Raw genomic sequence first — 20,912 nt, 5'->3', positions numbered from 1 at the left:
TATTTATTTTCTTGTGGGAGTACCAAGGGATAGAACCAAAGGCCATGAGTTTAGTAGGCAAACACTCTATCACTGAGCCAAGTGCCCAGCACATTGTTGTTTAATTTCAATAGGTCCACTTGCATGCCTTCCTTCAAGAAGAGGCCTTTAGATTAAATACAAATAAATATTAAACAAAAAGGTTAGTGTTCTGGTTGTTGGTTAAATGGAGAGCTTCAGCAGCACACCATCTTTGCCCCTTTTATTGAGTTCATTGCATGTACCATCCTGATGCTTCTGAATTCCATTTGCCTGTTTGTCCCTTTGCAGAGTAAGTGAGCAAGAGGCTGCTTTGGAAGAAACTCATAGATTACTGCAGCAGTTCCCTCTGGACCTGGAGAAGTTTCTTTCCTGGATTACGGAAGCAGAAACAACTGCCAATGTCCTACAGGATGCTTCCCGTAAGGAGAAGCTCCTAGAAGACTCCAGGGGAGTCAGAGATCTGATGAAACCATGGCAAGTAAGTTGAGTGTTTCAGCTTTGGCTGGCAAGTGAATCCCACTGAAGCAGTCTAAGCATTTGTACTTGATACTGACAAACTGGGGACAAAAATAAAGTTGTTTTACTCAGCTTGATATAGTTTAGCATTGGGCAAGAAGAAAAGAGGCAGAGGCAGTAAAAAGACTCATTTGTGATTTCATTAAATACCATGAGCTTCAAGAAAGTACACATCTACTTCACCAGAAAAATACTTGCCAAAAGAGCATAGGTTTTGTCAAGCAGAAACTTAACTCAGAGAAGTAAGTTCAGCATTTAGTTTATTAAATTAAAATGGTTGCCATTTTTCACTGTTTATTTAATGTCTTACAGGGAAAGCATCTGTAGGAACTGTCTGTTTTATTTAGCGTTGCTAACTCAATCAGTTTCCCTTCGTTACTTTCCAATACATTCTGAAATGTTAATCTGACATTTTGTAGTTTCTTCCTAACATGATCTGTGAAAATAAGAATGAGATTGCTAAATTTGTTATAGTTAGTGGTTGTGCAACTTTCAGACAGTTGTTTTTCCTGGAAACAAAAATTAGTAATTCTGTGTACATGAACAGCAAAAACAGAAGCCTAGAGTAATAGTTTAAATGGAATCATGTTCTGTAGTTCCGTAGGTCTCAAAGGTTTATTCTTAATGGGATGAGATTTTTCTGAATTATTTTGCAACATTGCCATATATCCATTCTTTTGTACCTGACTTTTTAGTTTATATGTCTATATAAATGCACATCATTGGTATCTAGAATATAGTTTGGCATAGTAATTTAAAGATTTTCCTAGACTATTTTGTTGTGACAATTGGTTAATTTGTTGCTTTGGTGCAGACAGTAGGTAACAACAATGATTTTATTACATCTTGAACTTATTACTCTTTTTATCTTTCTGGCCCCACTTGACTATCCACAATGATACTAGTTTTGTTTGCTCCTGTGGAGGTAATTTGAATTAAATAGTTTCTGACTTTATCTCTGCAGAGATCTCCCATGTAAAAGTCATGAAAATCCAGATTTTATTTTGGCTGAACCACTACAGTGATTGTAGCGATATAGCTCATTTGGCTTATGCCATTCCATAAATAAAAATGTATTTCACCTTATAAATGGTTGCAAAGCCATAGTAGAAATTTAATTGGTACATGGGTTCACATTCTTCCTGCAACTATGATTGATAAATAGTATAGCTTTGATTACATAGCTTTTTAAACAAATTATGCTGAAAACTAAAACTGATCAAATTACCTAAATACCTTATTGTCAGATATTTAATAGACTTCCTCTCAAAATAGTGTAAGTCAGGTAGGGTGGAAGTCAAAGATATTCATGATCATCTATATTTGTGTATATATATATATATATATATATACACAAATATAGATGTGTATATATATATGTGTGTGTGTGTGTATGTATATATGTGTATATATATATATATGGTTCATGTGTAAGTTATAATCTTTAGAAATTATAAAATTCTGAATAATTAAATTAAAAACTGGCTATATTTCTTTTTAAGTATGAATAGAGAAGAAAGAACATCTGTGTTTTGAAATTTTATCTTTCTTTCAAAAACAATTGGAAATTACTCTGAAAAGAGCTATTAGCTTTCTTGTATTACTTAAAATGTATGTATGTATGTATGCATGTATGTATGTATGTATGGTGTATGTATTATGTATATATGTATGTGCTAATCAAATCTGTGCATGTTTTTTTATTTCTTATTTGTTCAATCATTATTCTCACATAAACTCCAATGATAAACCTCTCAGCATCTTTAAGATCTAATGCTGGCCACGTAAAACATTCAAAATGTTGGAGTCATAAAATGTTAATTTTAGAATAAGGAAGGACTTCCTAAAAGTCTTAGTGTAGCCAGGCATTGGTGGTGCACTCCTTTAATCCCAGCACTTGGGAGGCAGAGGCAGGCAGATTTCTGAGTTCGAGGCTAGCCTGGTCTAAAAAGTGAGTTCCAGGACAGCCAGGGCTACACAGAGAAACCCTGTCTCGAAAAAAAACAACACAAAACAAAAACAAATACAAAACAAAACAAAACAAAAGTCTTAGTGTAAAGTGATGAGTGGATTTGTTGTTGTTGTTGTTATTCTTGTCATTGTTCATAAACAGATTCTTTACTTGTTAGCCAGTTCATTATTTGTAGGGGGCCAAATACAACACATGTGTGGAGAACAGAGGAGGACCTTGGATGCTGGTCCATGCCTAACCATATTACTTATGGTTGGAAATCTTTGCTGCTGCTCTCCTAGCTGGGAGCTTCTGGAGATTATTCTGTTACTACTTTCTGTTTCTTGCAGGCATCTTGGATTTACATCAAGTATTTACATGGATTCTGAGGCTCTGATCTCAGGTTTTAAAGTGTGCAGGCTAATGCTTTCACCCTGTACTCTGGTTCTTTCTAATTAGTAATTCCTAGCCTCAGACTTTCTGAACATTAGAATTGCAAGTATATGTCGCCAGGCATATACTGAACTGTATTATTAACTATCAAAAGAAAAAAGGAAGGGACACAAATGTGTCATCAAAGTAATAGCTCTCTCAACAGTTCTTGTTTCCTCTGTTCACTCAAAAATTGAGCCAGATTTGTTTTCCACAAAAGTTACTGCATGGAGAAAAATGATAAATACTTTAAAATTATTTTCTGAAATTGCCAATTGTTCCATATATTGAGAAAAAGACTCTTATTATTCCTATATTGACTATTGCCTTTGGTTATTAGCTACTTCAATATCTATTTAATTCTCTCATCAAGAATCATAATTTATGGGGTCTATGAGTCCTGCATATATTATAAATCATGAGATTCCTTAATAAAATTAGTAAATACATTTCACCCTGAAACATATTAAAATTTCCTAGTGTATTAGTAAAAAGGGTTGTTTTCTTAACTAAAGTCAAGAATAATATTTTGCTTGCTCACACACTACGGTGAAGACATCTTTCTTACAGTTACTTGTGATAGTCTAGATGGACTATTTAAGCCACCAAGCTTTTATATAATATCATATAGATCCTGAGCAGTGAGCATATAAGAATGCTTAATCGCACATTTATTTCAAAAGTAAAGAACTGAATTAATAATTGATCTTGTCAAGATCTTGTCAGATTCTTTTTCCATCCAAACATTTTCTTTTAGACCTTAAGAGAGTTAATAAAAATAATGGTTCATCTCGTAAATAAATAAATATTTTTTAAAAACTTAGTTAAATAAATGAAAGACTTTGTAACTTTGCAAATGTACCACAAGTTTTGCAAATCTTATGTGGTCCTTTGTCTTAGTTAGGGTTTTATTGCTGCAAACACTCACGAAGACCAAGGCTTATAAGGACAGCATTTAAATTGCGGTTGGCTTACATATAGGTTCAGAGGTTCAGTCTATTATCATCAAGGCTGAAGTATGGCAGGATCCAGGCAGGCATGGCACACGAGGAACTGAGAGTTTTCCATTCTCATTTGACTGGCCACTAAGAGAAGACTAATTCTTCCTCAGCCAGCAGAGCTTTAAAGCCCACCCCCACACTGACACACATCCTCCAACAAGGCCAGACCTTCAAATAGTGCCATTCCTTGGGCCAAGCATATTCAAATGACCAAAACTCTCTCTTTCTCTCTCTCTCTCTCTCTCTCTCTCTCTCTCTCTCTCTCTCTCTCTCTCTCTCTCTCTCACACACACACACACACACACACACACACACACACACAAATACAGAGTAGTCATAAAAGAAGTTTGAAAATGGGAGATAAATGTGGTACATCTTTTCTTTGGATCTGCCACTTATAGCTTTTCCTAGGAAAGCATACACTATTTCTTGGAATATTGCACATGCAAATTTTAATAATGTACCAGTTAAAATTTAAGTGATAGAGTTGAAAGTGATGATTGGAGATTAGAAATAAAAGAATTGTCCTTCTACAGTAGAAGCTTTGGCATCTGCCTTAAGTGTAGCACCATTTCTTTTCTAAATAAAAATATGTAGCAACCATTGTTGATAGGGATACTCCATATCTGGCAAAGCTACAATTATCACACATTACATTACCCTTTTCACTTTGAAAATATAACGTTCCCATTAGCAGTACAACAAGATATGATACCTGATGTTTCACTTGGAAGTTCCAAATAGACGTTATACAAAGTTAACAAATGAGGTGTAGTGTCCAAAGTGTGCAATGTGGCTATAAATATGATGCTGAAACTTTGCTCTGAAAATTAAATGTAAGACCATTATATACAACATCACAAAATTAGAGCATTCATAGAAGATATGGTTAATATTCTGTGGCATTAAATATTAGAAACATAACAGTCTCACTTAAGGATATGATAGAGTTTGGTCAGATAAAAAGGTGTCTGTCTTAAGGTTCTCTAGAGTCACAGAACTTATGGAATGTCTTTATTTATTAAGGACATTTATTGTAATGACTTATAGACTGTAGTTCAACTTACTCAACCATGTGCAGCTATGAATGGGAAGTCCAATGATCTAGTAGTTGCTCAGTCCCACGAAGCTAGTTGTTTATGCTTGTCTTCTGTGGAAGTAGGTTCCAACAGATGTTCTGGTAAGTAAGTGCAAGAAGTCAAAGAATAGTGAATCTTCCTTCTTCTAATGTCCTTATGTATGGCCCAGATTAAAGATTTGTGCAACCACACCTGTATCTGGAAATTGCTTTGTCCCAGGCTGTCCTTGAACTCAGAGATCTGCTTGCCTGAGTTGCCTGGAATTAGAGACATGTACTACCTTGTCAGAGCCTAAGTTTTTCATGGCCACTATGCCTCAAGATTTCCATGTCAAGATCCAGATCAGAAACCTTTCTTCCAGCCTCAAGATCTCTATCACAGATGTGCACTCCATTTCTGGAATGTAGTTCATTCCAGATATAATCAAGTTGATAACCAGGACATTTCCAATGCTATCCCAAAAGTCCCCCACACCCTCCTACACCCACTTCCCCACCCACCCTCTCCCACCTCTTGGCCCTGGTATTCCCCTGTACTGAGGCATATAAGGTCTGCACGACCAATGGGCCTCTGTTTCCACTGATGGCCGACTAGGCCATCTTCTGATACATATGCAGCTAGAGACACAAGCTCTGCGGGGGGGGGGGGGAAGGGGAGAGGATACTGGTTAGTTCATATTGTTGTTTTACCTATAGGGTTGCAGATCCCCCCAGCTCCCTGGGCACTTCCTCCAGCTCCTCCATTGGGGGCCCTGAAGTAAAACTGTGATATCTTTGTAGTACTATCCTGTGAAGAAGCTGCCTGGCTACAAGCATGTGGTTGGGAATTAGTCTAAGAACTAAGTAAGGAATCTCTCTCTCTCTCTCTCTCTCTCTCTCTCTCTCTCTCTCTCTCTCTCTTCCTCCCCTCTCCCCTTTATCTCCCCTCCCTCCCCCCTCTGGTGTGTATGTGTGTATCAACATAAGTTACTTCAATTCATTTACCTATATAATTTTCAACATTTCATATACCAATATCATGAAAAGTTCTCATATATTAAATAAAATGTTGCCAGAGAAACCAGTTTGGTAAACTTTGAATTATACATATGAATATACCTATAAATTAGGACAGTTTTGACTTCCGATACATTATGGAAATTGAAAAATTAGACTCTTCAGTATTTCTTATACAAAATATTGACCCATGTGTTCATTCAAGGTAGTATAATCAGCACCTTAAATAAATAAAATGAAACCTCACACTTCATGGGATATTGTACAATAGAAATGGTCTGTGGATCTCTAATTCTAGGGAAACCTTCAATATATTTACTGTTCCCAATTGGTTTTCATTGTCTGTATTTTTTTATCTGCCTATTTTGATTGTTTCTTGAGAGCATCAGGGTGATTCTCCATATATGCCTTTTGTCTTGTGTTCTCTTACTGTTCTACATGTGTAAAAATATCATCATATTTACATGCAAGTAATAATCCTACCATTTAAGCTTTCATTAAATTGGAAAGTCTTTACTAAACATCTATCAGGTGCTTTAGGTATAGTGATGACGATATACATACAGAGAGGTGGAACTTTGTGTCAGAGAGCACACCAAGGGCATAGCCATGTCATAGTGCTCAAAGCTAGACAGGTAGATCTATACTTGTCTAAAGGCTAGAAAATATTCAATAACATATTTTAACCTTGCTTATGTATTGGGCAAGGTTTTTTATATGCCGAACCTCAAGTTGGACCTTGAAGAAATTCAAGTTAGATTGATCACACTATATCCTGGCCATGATTCTTATCTACAATCAAAGGATGAGAAATGCTGTTTAGAGAAAGTTATGTTTAAGAATATTCCAGAAGAAGGTCCCAGGTGGTACTTATGGAGAACTCCTGCATTTGAGAGACTAAGCCAGAAAGATAATATTGAGGTCAGCCTAGTCGACATAGCAAGATCTTGTCACAATTTTGAAACGGGCATAGTAGTGGCTTATTTTGAGATCCTGAAAAACTCCTGTATGGGTAGATAAAGTTGCTGCTACAAGAAATGAGGTTGGGTAGATCAGATAAGAGTAAGTCATATAAACAGTATGATAAAATAGAGAATTGGTTTTAGTGGTAAAGAGAGATCCCCATTCTCCATGCCATTCTTAACCCTTTCTCCATTATCCCGAGTCCCTTTCTGTTTTCATTAACACTTGCTTTCTTATTTTACTGCCAAACCACCAAGTCCCAGTGACACACATATACAGGGACTATAATACTTAACAGGATATAGTCAGGATTAAGAATAAGATACATGTTACTTTCCACCAAAGAGGTAACACTGTGATAAATAGGCTCAGTGAATATAAACTGGCTTTTTCTCCACCCCCCCAACACACACACACACACACACACACACACACACACACACACACACACTGACACTATTTTTTTTTAAAAGTTTAAGTTCATCTGTAGTCTTTCAGCTGTCATATCTTAGTGTTCAGCAAATATTGCAACCAAGAAATTAATTATCGTTTTTAATAAAATGATTAAGGCAGTGAGTGACATTGGACACAGGAACTCTATAAGAAAGCTGTTTGGAAGTTACAAGGGTATTTTGCTGCACTCTGTAAGAGGCAGTGATGAGGAGATAATCTGAGGTAATATGGTAGTCATCATCTTCATTGACTCAAAGAAATCTTGAGGACAAACAGTTGTGGGGAGGGATGCCAAGAATGTGGTTGTTTTGAGGTACCTGTGCATAATAGATGAGAAAATCACCTCCGTTGAAGCAGTTGTGAATGCATATTTAAATTATGGAGAAAATCCTAGTTAAAGGCAGATTATAATAAATAATGATAACTAATATTCTTTAAGTACTATGACCAAGCATAGTGCTATATGTGTTGATTGTATGAATATTACCATAATCTTATTTTCATGAAATGCTAAATATTTGGAGGGTTGACCAACTGCAAACTATATAGGGAAACCAATGATACTACTTACACATATATTGATATTATTATTGAAACTCCCCCTGGTTGAACCAGAAATCCACTTAAATGCTACTAAAATCTTCCTGCATCCCAGTGTTGATATTCACTGATCCCTTCCTATATGCTATTTGAAATGAATTCAGTATAAAATGTTCTTTCCAGCTCCTGGCTATTATGAAGAAGGCTGCTATGAACATAGTGGAACATGTGCCCCTGTAGCATGGTGGGGCATATTTTGGGTATATGCCCAAGAGTGGTATATACAAGTATTTGTGAAACTACTTTGATTTAATGTGATTTGAATTTCAAGACATCATTATAAAGATTGGGCTACTTTGGACATGTTATATCTTGTTCATATTGAAACATGCTAGTAGAAAGTATTGAAATCTTCAGAACCAACTTGCCTGAATATGCTATGTCACTAGGAAATAACACAAAATGGTACACATGAAGTACTACATTGAATAATTTACAACTTTAACTATCAGATTATATATTTTATATCTCCAAATAAAAAGAAAAGCCTCTAATAATAAGAAGACACTGTGTATACTGCAAAGGCAATTTTGACAGCTTTTAATGACCATTGTCTTTTATACTTCACAGAGACTTTGTGATAAACTTAGAAGGTAATAAATATAAAAGCACTTTGAAAAGCTTTTTTAAGTGAAAGGTCCTTGTTAATATTATTAATTACTATTAAGCAAAAGTCAAACTGAAGCTATAAATCTAAAACTGCACTCTTTACAGCCAATGAATCAAAGTTACATTAAGTAATAATAACTACAGTTTTTACATTTTATAATCACCCAAGTAATTATACTTTCATTTTCTAATCTGATTTTCTAAAAACGGATGCTGTACTAGGACTATTTCCATTTTTAATTACAGAGAATAAAATTGGAGAAAGTATGCAATTTATCTATGGTTACATCATTAGAAATAAACTAATTTGTGTTTCACTATTCCAGATTAGGAGGGAAATTATGTAAAATCAAATGCTAGCAGGAAAGATGTGTTCCTGGGATTTAAAATAGTATATTTTGCCCAACTATTATAATAAATAATGATAGCTAATATTCTTTAAATACTTACTATGACCAATCATAGTGCTATATATGTCGATTGTATGAATATTTCCACAATCTTATTTTCATGAAATGCTAACTATTTGGAGGGTCGACCAACTGCAAACTATATGGGGAGAAATAAGTGTTTGAAATTCGGTTTGACTTTCTGACCTTCTGAGAATCCTGATATCCTGCTTATTACTCTGAGCTGGCTCAGCAATTCAAGCTAAACCCTAAATATCAAAAAAGAAATTTCAAATCATTCACCTCATTGGAATCTGTCAGTCCATAGAAACATTAGGCTCCCTAGGCATCCATTTTGTTTTATATGTTTCTTCCTAGTTTCTGCATGTTTCTCAGCTGAAATGCACTCTGTGAAATCAGGTCATGATCAGATGGAAATGTTCTTGTTAAGGCCTCCTTTTGCCAGAATGGTGTGTGCTTGTTCTGTTATACTTGACCACTGAACAATTTCACTCCTCTTGACTTACTGGCCTAACAAAATGTAGTAAATCCCTCTCCATCTGCTCAATGACATGTTCTTTATGCATCATTTTCCTGAGGATCTATTCCATGTATTCCCTTGATTTTTCTTCATCTCATTATCTCCTCTCAATCAATACTTCCTATATGTCAGTTACCTGTTAGATTTCTTTCTAAATTGACTGCTCATCTCCATTAAACCAATTATTCAAGTATTCTGTTCTCTTTGCAAGATTCATCCTACATTTCTTATTGAATGCTGGAGTTTCTTAACTCACATATCTCAGAAAAAGTGCAAACTCAGTAAGATGCAAGCAAGGCCATGTCTTTTATCTCCTGCTATTCAACACAGTATCCCCTCTTCTGGGAGACTTCAGATCATGAATTTATTTATACATCTTCTTTTTTATGTCAATTTTACATTTTCTTTTTTGAACTCTGGGTTTTGTTTACATGATTGTATATGTAGTTCCCTTTACATACTACTACTACAATTTGTGTTACTCTTTGCTCGTATCTGTTTCAACACATTTCTGGTAACTGCTTGTTCCAATCCAACCCACATATGTAAACTTCCTAAAGCATAATTTAGATGGTAACTAGTCAAGCAATTGTTCCAATTCACCCTGCAGTTTAAACTCCCTAAAGCATAACCTAAATGCTAACTAGAATGTAGATTTTATGCAAGAAGAGATTAAATGTGAATTCATTTACTTATGTATTCCTATTGTCAAGACACTGTATTGTGTATGATGGGTGTCTTAATAAATATTTATTTGTCAATTAGAGAAACATATGACTCTCCAAAATATTTTTACTTCTTAAAACATTACAAAAAAGCCTTGTAGCAGAAGATGGCCTAGTCAGCCATCAATGGGAGGAGAGGCCCCTTGGTCTTGCAAACTTTATATGCTCCAGTACAGGGGAATGCCAGGACCAAGAAGTGGGAGAGGGTGGGTAGGGGAGGAGGTGGGGGGAGGGTATAGGGGACTTTCAGGGTAGCATTTGAAATGTAAATGAAGAAAATATCTTAAAAAAACTTGAAAAAAAAAAGAAATGAGACAAAAAAAAAAAAAAGAAAAGAAAGAAAAAGCCTGTACACTCCTTCACCTTGCTGTCCAGGACTGGTCTCAAAGATGAGTTCTAAACTTATTCATTCCTTTATCTTTTCCAAACAGCCTCGATTTCTACAAAATGGACATCAAACAAGACTAGAGTTGTATTTTTTAATAATTATATTCATGCCTAGACAGTTTTATACTTGTATGCAATATATGCCTTATCTCCATCTCCCTTTCCTAACACAAACTTCCTATAAATCCTTCTCCCACATTCATGTGGGAAACTGAAAGGGGTTGTTTGTTTGTTTGTTTGTCTTGGCACACTTAAATAATCGGAACCAGCTATGTGGCCATTGGTTTGAAATAAACAATTAGAACTTGGTGTGTTCACCAGCAGGTACACAACTGAAAGCAATGACTACTCTTACTCCAGGAATTGTTCAGTAGCCAGTAGTTTATTAAACAAGGACCCATGTGCTCCTTCTCCATCCATGATTGACTATGGACAGTGCCAGCTTAGTGCTAGTAATCACAGCTGCTCTGAGTTCTTCATTTCAACTGGTTCATTCTACAATTCTCCTTCTTCATCTCACCTTACCCAAATGCTACTTGTGAAAAAAAATACCACATATTGACATCAATACTTGTTCCCTCAGCTGAAAGTCTCCTATTTCCTTCTTTTTATAAAACATTTCTTATTAGATATTTTCTTTATTTAAATTTCAAATGTTATCCTTTTTCCTGGTTTCCACTCTGAAAACCCCCTATCCACTCCCCTCTCTTCCTGCTCCTTAATTCCTGAAGGCATTTCTCTGAATTATCAATAATGGGTTATTTTTTTCTTTTGCTTCCTTTTAGAAAAACTAGAGAGGACAGTATTTAATACTTTGAAGTTTAGCTGTATAGGTTTAAATCATGGTTTCGATTCCTGATGACCATAAACTTATTTCTTAATTGCTTTTGTATTATATTGCTATAAATAAACAACAACCATATCTATACTTCATGTACTTTATAAAACTGATATGAAGTCATATCTATGAAATTCTTTGGTTTTGTTTGTTTGTTTGTTTGTTGTTGTTTTTGAGACAGGGTTTCTCTGTATAGCCCTGGCTGTCTTGGAACTCACTTTGTAGACCAGGCTGGCCTCGAACTCAGAAATCTGCCTGCCTCTGCCTCCTGAGTGCTGGGATCAAAGGTGTGCGCCACCACGCCCCGCCATATCTATGAAATTCTTAAAACTGTACCTCACTATAGTAAGCACCCAATAAACATAATTAGCATGTCATTACATTCATTCTCACATTTATATGTGCAAGTATAGTTATATTTTTTGCTCATACTTGGTGATACACTTCCATAGTATTCATTGTCATCTGGGCCCACTGAGGAATAATTCTCATTTGATTTGTATGAGAATGGACATGAAATGGATATATAGATACAAACCTAAAACATTGGCTTCCATGAGTGCTGAGGAAAAATATTTGTTAATCATCAGTATATTTTAGTTCTTAAATATCAATATTGACTAAAAAAACTCTTTAAAATCTCCAGATGAAATAAACCTTAATAACCTATTTTTTGAGAATAAATATATCATATTGAAAGTAAAAAAACAAATTTTTGTTTTGCATAGCGACCTCCTTGGGGAAGTAACTGATTTGTCATCCTTTGCTTTCAACTAGACATCTGAGATTCTGGAAACCTACTTTGTCAAAAGTGACTTATTTTTTCCTGTTCTGAGCAACAGAGGAAATGACATCAAGGTCTTACAGAAATCTTAATAAAGAAAAAAAGCCTTTGTTTTGTTTTGCTTTTGTTTTCCCTTACTGTATTTTGTTGGTTTTTTCTTTGTTTTGACTTTTTAAATGTTTTGGTTTTTGAAAGACAGAAAGGTAACTGATACTCTGTGGCTGGGGAGGGGGGAGGATCTCAAGGAGCTGGGAGAAGGTAAAGAATATGATCAAAATATATTTTAAAGAATTTAATTAAAATTGAATAAAGTAAAATTGTTTTAAATGAATGCCAAGAGGAATCACTGGAGAAAATTAATGAGCTCAACAAACACTCACTTCTCTGAACCTGACCCAGACCCACATAATTTTTTTTCCAAACAAGTATTAAAAAGTCAAGAAAAAATTAGAGTACAGAAAAACTCAAGTAATGAATTGCTGTCAGTCTCTTGTCTTTTCTTTCTTCCTGGAAGAGTTTTTGAGTGTTTGGTGAAAATTTACCAGGGCTGGTATATGATAAATGGTAGACCTTCCATTTCCCATTGAATTGGAAAAGACTAATCAGTACTGTATTTAAAAAAAAAAAACTATATTTTAATTTCCATCTTAATATTTCTCTTCTACCTTTGTTAATTCTGAAAATAAAATGTTTTAGTTATCAGTTAAATACTGATCATGTTCAAAATATTTTAGTTTGTCAGCATATGATATTCATTCCACATGAGCTCCATTTGTAGTTTATGTGGTTTTCTAAATTACATTAAAATGAAATGTCAGAATGTTGACTTTTTTATTTACCTTTTTATTGATTCTTTTTGAGTTTCACATCATGTAACCCAAACCCACTCATCTTCCTGTCCCTTCATACACACCCTCTGCCCATGCAACTTCCCCCATGATAAGAAAGTAGACTTTCATCAGTATCAAATTTTAAAGAAAAGTTCTTGAACAAAGGTGTGTGCATAAGTTGGGTATTTCCCATATAGATAGAAGAAATCATGCCTTGTTGTGAAAGAGTGATACATTAATATAAGAGATATAAACCATTTATTGGAGATCCCATTCATATAGATGGAAGGATTTCTATTTTCTGATAGTGAAAAAGCAACAAATTATTACCATTTGCTTCCATATCCGTGGTTGTCCTTGAGGCATCTGTTAGTATGTTGACTTTTCAGTATTATAATTACAACATCCCAAGTCATTTCACATATCGTCTTTGCATTCTCTAAATAATTTCTTTTTTTCCTGTCTAATGTTTTTTTCACCTCTCACCATGTGTGTGTGTGTGTGTGTGTATTCGTGTATTTGTGTATTCCTAGGACTTGGAGAAATAATTATTCTCTCCAGAATCCAACAATTTTGGCTCCTTTGTGCCAGCCATTTTCCACCCCAATACTTTGCTCCCACTTCAGCATTTCAATACTAGATTCAATTAAATGCTGTGGCCCCAGATAGAATGAGTCTTGGATACTTATGAAATACTTGGTAAGACATCCTCTCAGGATTTTACCTCCATAAATGCTATTTTTAGTTTTACAATAGTTTCATGAATGGTGGTAAAACTGTTATACCCTGTATTTGAAAGATGGCAGTGAGTTCAGTTAGCAATTTTACATACCATGGGAAAGAAGCAATATTCTTATTTGGGGATAGGGAATGTGTTATTATTAAGGTGCAATGCTTGATTAGGTAATTGCAAATGTATTTGCTTTCCATGACAAAAGAAACAGGGTATATTCTTACAATGTATATATCTAGTAGAATAATGGTTTTGTTGCCTGAATTCTTGAATGTGTCCTTTCAGGTGAACTATTATTGACAAGTGGAATTTTCTGCAGCAGAATAAAGAAAATCAATAGTTTGTAAGACAGAAATGTCTCCGAGGAGGAACTGAGAGTAGTGGGAATTGGCAGAAGAGGTTAGGTTAGACCTAGCTATGAAGAAAAGGAATGAAATGAAAATAAGTACAGTATTTTTAATAACCCAGAGAAGAAGATATATTCTATTATGCCCCAATCAAACAAGGGATTCTAGTTAGCTTTTGCTATATAATCCTCAATGAAATTTCATGGTTTACTACATTTTTAGTCACTTATTTCACTTATTGATCTATAATTTGAGTAAAGGCCAGAATGTCTCCCATGCATGATCTTCTTTAAATACTCCAGAGCAGGTCAGCTATTGCTGCAGGAACCACTTCCAAGAAGAGTCATACAACACATGCCTTGTGCATACCCATTAATCACCTTATTTGGATACTTGTCACTAATCGGAGCACATAGTAGCTCTAAGATCTTAGTTTTCTCTTTAATATATCTCTTTCCACTCTCTTCCTGACCTTTCTACATATATCTTTTGATGTTTGTTGGTTTTATCTTTTCAATTGACTTTCATCTATATAGAAAATGAATTTCAAATCGACCTGTCTCTAGACGCTATTGATCTTGTTCATCCAAATGCTCTTTCTGAAGTTTTACATTTGTTTTCCATCAACCCATTGAAGTTGAATAAATGATAGAAATTAATTTCTTAAATGATCAGAACAGCATCCTGAATAGGAATCAAAAATAATTCAACAAACTGAAAAAGTGAAGTAATATCAGCCAATTTAAGGGACATTATGCCTAGCATAGCAAATCAAACAAAATTTAAACTGTGGTTTCACTTATGGCAGGCCCTAGAATAGTCAAGTTCATATTGCTAGAAAATTGAAAGATGATTTCCAGTGGTATGTGGAGCAGAGGATAGGAATTTCTTATTTACTGGATACCTGACTTTTAGTGAGAGATAATGAAAAATTTCTAATGATGGGTAGTAATGATATTTCTTTGTTTGTTTTAATTTAATTTAATTGTTTTACTTATTCACTTTACATCCTGCTCAGTGCCCCTCTCCCAGTCACTCCCTCCCACAATCCTTTCCCTCCTCTTCTCCTCTAAGAGGGTGAGAGGGTTCTCTGGGAATACCCCCCCACACACACTGACACTTCAAGTATCTGTGAGACTAGGCACATCCTCTCCCACTGAGGCCACACAAGGCAGCCCAGCTAGAAGAACATATTCCATAAACAGGCAACAGCTTTTGGGATAGCCCTTGCTCCAGTTGTTTGGAATCCACATGAAGACCAAGCTACACATTTGCTATATATGTGCTAGGAGGCTTAGGTAGAGAACATGTATGTTCTTTCGTTAGTGGTTCAGACTCTGAGAACCCCAAGGGTCCAGGTTAGTTGACTCTCTTGGTCTTCCTGTGGAGTTCTTATCCCCTTCAGGGCCAGCAATTACTTCTCCTATTCTTCCAAGAGTCCCCAATCTCCATCCACTGTTTGGATGTGGGTGTCTGTATCTGTCTGAGTCAGCTACTGAGTGGAGCCTCTCTGGGACAACATGCTGGACTCATGTCTGCAAGCATAGCAGTGTATCATTAATTAATTAGTGTGAGGTATTGGTGTTTGCCCATGGGATGGGTCTCAAGCTGGGCCAGTTATTGGTTAGCCACTCCCTCATTAATATTTATAAAACACCAGGAATGTTTTATACAATCAAAATGTACATTTAAAAATTGCATAAGTAGCTGGGCATGGTGGCCCACGCCTTTAATCCCAGCATGTGGGAGGCAGAGGCAGGTGGATTTCTGAGTTCGAGGCCAGCCTGGTCTACAAAGTGAGTTCCAGGACAGCCAGGGCTATACAGAGAAACCCTGTCTCGAAAAACCAAAAAAAAAAAAAAAATTGCAGAAGTAACAGATATTTTATGTATATTTTTAAACATAGTACGAAATAAGAAGAAAGGAGTTAACAGACAAATCCTTGAAAGAATTTTTGTGGAAATAATTTTACCAGAGAATATAAAACATTTTATATTGTTTCTTTTAGCTTATGTGATTTGAGGAATACAATAGTTTTGGAGCTCTCACATTTATTTCATAAAAAATGTGGGAGCTAATTTGGCAGACACCTTTAGTAAGATGCCAATGTAAATGCTGGTATTTTTGTTTGTTTTAGCACCATTGGTAATTTAAATTTTTATTCATGATTTTCAGAATTTTCTAAATTTTTCAAGCATATAAAGATGAACATGCTATAAAGATGAACATAGCATGAAATTATACCTCTCTATGTACCTTCAAATAGGTACACTAGTCAGATGTAGCTGTGCAAAATATACTTCCTCTTCAATTATTCACAGCATGTGCCAGTCAGATTACTTCATTAATGTTTGACTTTCTCTCATATACTATACATTCATAATTACACAAGATTTTTCTTGCATATGTGTATGTAGTAAATTGCATGTTTTGCATATATATGTACATATTTACAGATGTGTATATGTTTAAGTTGCAGCCAAATAATGTTTTATAAAGGAAAGAATGCCAGAGAGAGAAACAAAGAAGGGGAAAGAAAAGAAAATGTCTGGTCCTTGTGCACCGAAAATATAATATGTCAACTATCTATATATGAGCCAGAATATCTGCCTAGGCCTTAGCTTCTTCTACCCACTTAAATCTGAAAACAACTAAATTAGATACTTGAGTGTGTCCATTTAGCTCTGGCGGTTGAGAAATTTAGTCTTACAAAACAGATTATGAGAAGGAAATGGAGAAAATAACAGCTTTTCTGCTTATATTGAAGTATTTTTCATTTGCTGTCTCCATCTCCAAAGAACATCCAATCAGGAATAATAATGTATATTCCTACCAAACTTTGGGGAGAAGCATGAACGAAAGCTAAGCCAGATGGTATCTAGAAGATTTACATTGCCATTTTCATTCTTTTTCCATTTGCATATTACATAAAACTGCCCATGCTTCCATCTGACACATGATCATTAATTTAATGTTATGATCTAATGGCTCATGACATTAAATTATAACATTAGTCTAGCATGACCAAATTATAGTTCTCTAAAGGAAAACTTTTTTAGATTTAATCCTTCAATTTAAGCAAATAATACTACCAACTAATTTGTCATAATTATGTTTTGGCTTTGATTTAGACAGTATTTCCTTCATAAAAATACACTTTGTTAAACAAGATCGAGCTTATAATCAATTTCTCAAAATTATAGTTAAGAAAGGAGAAATACATTTTTATTTGGATTATAGAAGTGATATGTGTTTGCAATAATAAAATCAGTTTGGTTAAGGAGAATATGTAAAATTTAATCTGAAGGAAAATCCTAAAATATTTGCTATACACATTTGATTGGAGGTGGGTGGATTATCAATAAAGTTCTAACCAAATTTGTGTCCTGAAATACTACATCAGTAATTCAGTGTTCTTTATTCTTACATATATAAGATCAGGTAATACATTGGTCATCCTTAGGTAATTCAAACAAAGATTTGTTGTGAGGCAGGTTTGAATTTGTCATTTTAGTTATTTGAGTTTTATTGACAAAACTTTTTCTAACATGAAATATTGTGTTCTAGTGATTAAAACAGAAAATAATTAGTTGACTTTATGGAGAATAAGCAGATGTAGGAAGGAAGAGGGAAACAGAGAATATGAGAGAAATAAGTAAAAAATCACATAATGTCTTCTTCAACAGAGTCAGATAGATCAAGGCAAAGAGAAATGATTTGGCTTTCTAGAATGATAAAGCAATAAGATAGAAAAGCCTGCTTTTCACCAAATATGACACAGAAAGTCTAACACAACGTATTTCAACATTTCAGCTCATGAAACCATAAACAACTGAACTAGTCTATGAGAGCTTAAAATAATCTTAGGGAGAGGATAGACATGAAAATCCAATAATGCATGCACTCACGATCACAATAATATTGCACCTGGAAAGGAAATGATCTCTGATAAAGACGCCAGTTTGAAAATTATTCTCAGAAGTCTTCAAGTTCAGCATTCTCCTCTTCCTCCTCCTCATTCATAAAAGTCAAAGAAAAAAATCACCAAAACAAAGATCAAAACATGTATAAGATAAACAAAAACTAGTTAAGAATTCTAAGGAGAGAGATGTAGCAGAGATAGAGGAAAACGAAGAATGGACAGGGTGAAGAATGGGAAGAGGAACAGTAGAGCAGGGAGTAATTACACAGTGAATCTGACTGAGAAATTCCTTTGCTACAGATTACTTCATCAGAAATGATAACTCCTGTGATACTTTCATTTACTATATGACACTGGAAATAAATGTGTCCAAACTCATTAATGCAATGTTGTATTCTTGCCCCCATTTAACATAACCACTGATAACCTTTAAGAAGTAATGCTAACGTTGGGTAACATGACACTTGAATCCAGGAAAAATCTCTTGTCCCTCTACTCGAAAGTACTTAGTCCATTTGTAATTATAAGATTTTCTCCAGTAAAATATGTGCTTTAATTGCTTATACAGGTATGTAGGGTGGAGAGGGGAGTATTCATCAGGTAATATAAAGCCACCACCAAGCATGGTAAATATTATGCCAGTAAATGAGCAAGTGCAGACATGTCATAATCCTGTTTCGTAATATATTATCTGCTTTAGAGAAACTGCTACATACTTGTGAATGATTCAGTTAATAACCTTATTTCTTCCCTCAATCACAATTTTAACATTACTTTCCTCATCAGTAGAGTGAATTTTCCAAACCCTGGCCTTGGCCATTGATCTGGTATTTTGCTTCAGCAGATGACATGTGAATAACTAGAAGTGACAGTTTGCTAGTTTTAAGCCTGGCTTTAAAGAGAACTTCTTCTTCTTCTTTGTCTTCTGGCATATGTATGAGAAGAAGATGCTCATTGAGGCTGCTTTCAGAAAAAGGATGAGAGAGATGTAATGCAAAGCTATAGTAGATGTGCACATTTAGGAATAATGAATGTCATCCAACTTCATTTCTCACTATGTTGAGAACAGTGACTTGAAGCAAGAAATAAAGTGTCAACTGCCTTTGTCCTAAAAAATCTGAAGCCTATATTTTATTTTAGTTGTTAATGATCATGCACTTAAATATAACCAGATGTCCCTTCAGTGATATTACATTGTGTTTGTATGTTTGAATGCACGTTAATCTCTGTTAAATCATTGTAGCCTATTACTTACTGCCAAACTTGCATTGATACATAGGTTTTCACACATTTCTGGACTAAGTGTTAGGGGAAACAATCTCAGCTCTTTATTTTAATGCTTCATACATTGCCAGGAGCATCTCACTGGTACTTGTTTTATGTTGTGATATAAAATTAGTGCATACTGACACATGGCTTAACCTTCATGATGCCATGTAACCCATTAATTGACCTTGTAATTTGTCTTCATAGAGATTCCTTTTCATTCTGTAACATAATATTAGAAATGATATTTGAATTGGCATGCATTAGTTGTAACTATTTTGACAAAATAAAATTAAATGCATAGATCCAAATACTTAAATCGTTACAAAGTAATATTGTGCAGAACTGTGATTAAGACAATATGTTTCAGATGCCTTTAGAATAAAGGTATTTTCTCCTCTTTGGTTTCTGAATATATGTCTATGTAAAAATACATGTTGGCTGAAGACAAGTAGTAAAGTAGATTTGCCTTGAAAACAACATTTTAATATATATTTTGACTTCATCTAATATTAGATGTCTTCAGTTTTGAAAGGGGTATTTCTTCTCTGAATTTATGGAAATGACACAAGAGAATAGCACTGATTTGCTCTGTCACATTGGTCAAATGAAATAAAATAAAAAGACATTATCTCATTAATTCAGGCAGATTTGTGATGGTTCTTGTTAATATAGCCTTAAGGTTAATTAATGACATAAACCGTTACCAAGTGAACTAAATCCAAATATAATTTTTACTAATTGCAAAAGAAGGTAAAAAGCATTTTAGAATATCATAAGTATGATTTAACGAAATGACAAAAGATTGATCATCTGCACAGTGTATTGATTTCAATAAAGAAGCTTTCTCCAATATCTATAGCAACTGTAGCATTGACATTTTCTTTTCCTAGTTTAATTTTTTGGTTTTCTTGAGAATTTTATAAGTGAGTGCTGAATTTACATCATTACTAGTACTTTCTCTCCCCTTCCAACTCCCCCATCCCTGCTCCTATGCCCTTAAAAATTGCTGACTGTCGGTATTTTTGTTATATACTACACAGACCCTTACACACCTGAACACACACACAGAAAGAGACAGAGAGAGACAGAGAGAGACAGAGAGAGACAGAGAGAGACAGAGAGAGAGAGACAGAGAGAGAGAGACAGAGACAGAGACAGAGAGAGAGAGAGAGAGAGAGAGAGAGAGAGAGAGAGAGAGAGAGAGAGAGAGAGAGAGTCTCTTTAGTGTTGCTCTTAGGTATATGTGCTTGGGGATGACCACTTGAAATTGGATAAACTCTCAGGGAACTAGTCCCTGGAGAAAACTAATTCTTATTGATTTCCTGCTGCTCCTCATCTAGTGGTGAGGCCTTGTGAAATTCCTATTTGTGTTGGCAGGTTGACTGCTGTTGTCATTATGCATTCTTGCTTAGGTGACAATACTGTTGAGATTTCATGTGTGAAGTTCAATGTCTTTAATAAAAACACTACATAGTAGAAGGTATCCTGGTTCTCAGGCTTTTGCAATCTTTCCATTCCCTTGTTCCT

General features: G+C 34.9%; 1 protein-coding gene across 3 annotated transcripts in view; it reads left to right on the top strand.

The window, feature by feature from the left end:
* Dmd (dystrophin) overlaps window positions 1-20,912 on the top strand; it is a 2,436,643-nt gene that overhangs the window by 1,848,142 nt on the left and 567,589 nt on the right. For all 3 annotated transcript variants that reach the window (XM_085838134.1, XM_085838135.1, XM_029473188.1), the window contains exon 55: window positions 310-499. In XM_085838134.1, the coding sequence (XP_085694260.1) occupies window positions 310-499 (190 nt within the window). The remainder of the gene's footprint in view (window positions 1-309; window positions 500-20,912) is intronic.

The sequence above is a fragment of the Mus caroli genome, unplaced genomic scaffold (genome assembly GCF_978045245.1).
Source record: "Mus caroli unplaced genomic scaffold, Mus_caroli_1 scaffold_5, whole genome shotgun sequence".
NCBI lineage: Eukaryota > Metazoa > Chordata > Mammalia > Rodentia > Muridae > Mus > Mus caroli.
This window is presented reverse-complemented; position numbering and strand designations above follow the sequence as displayed.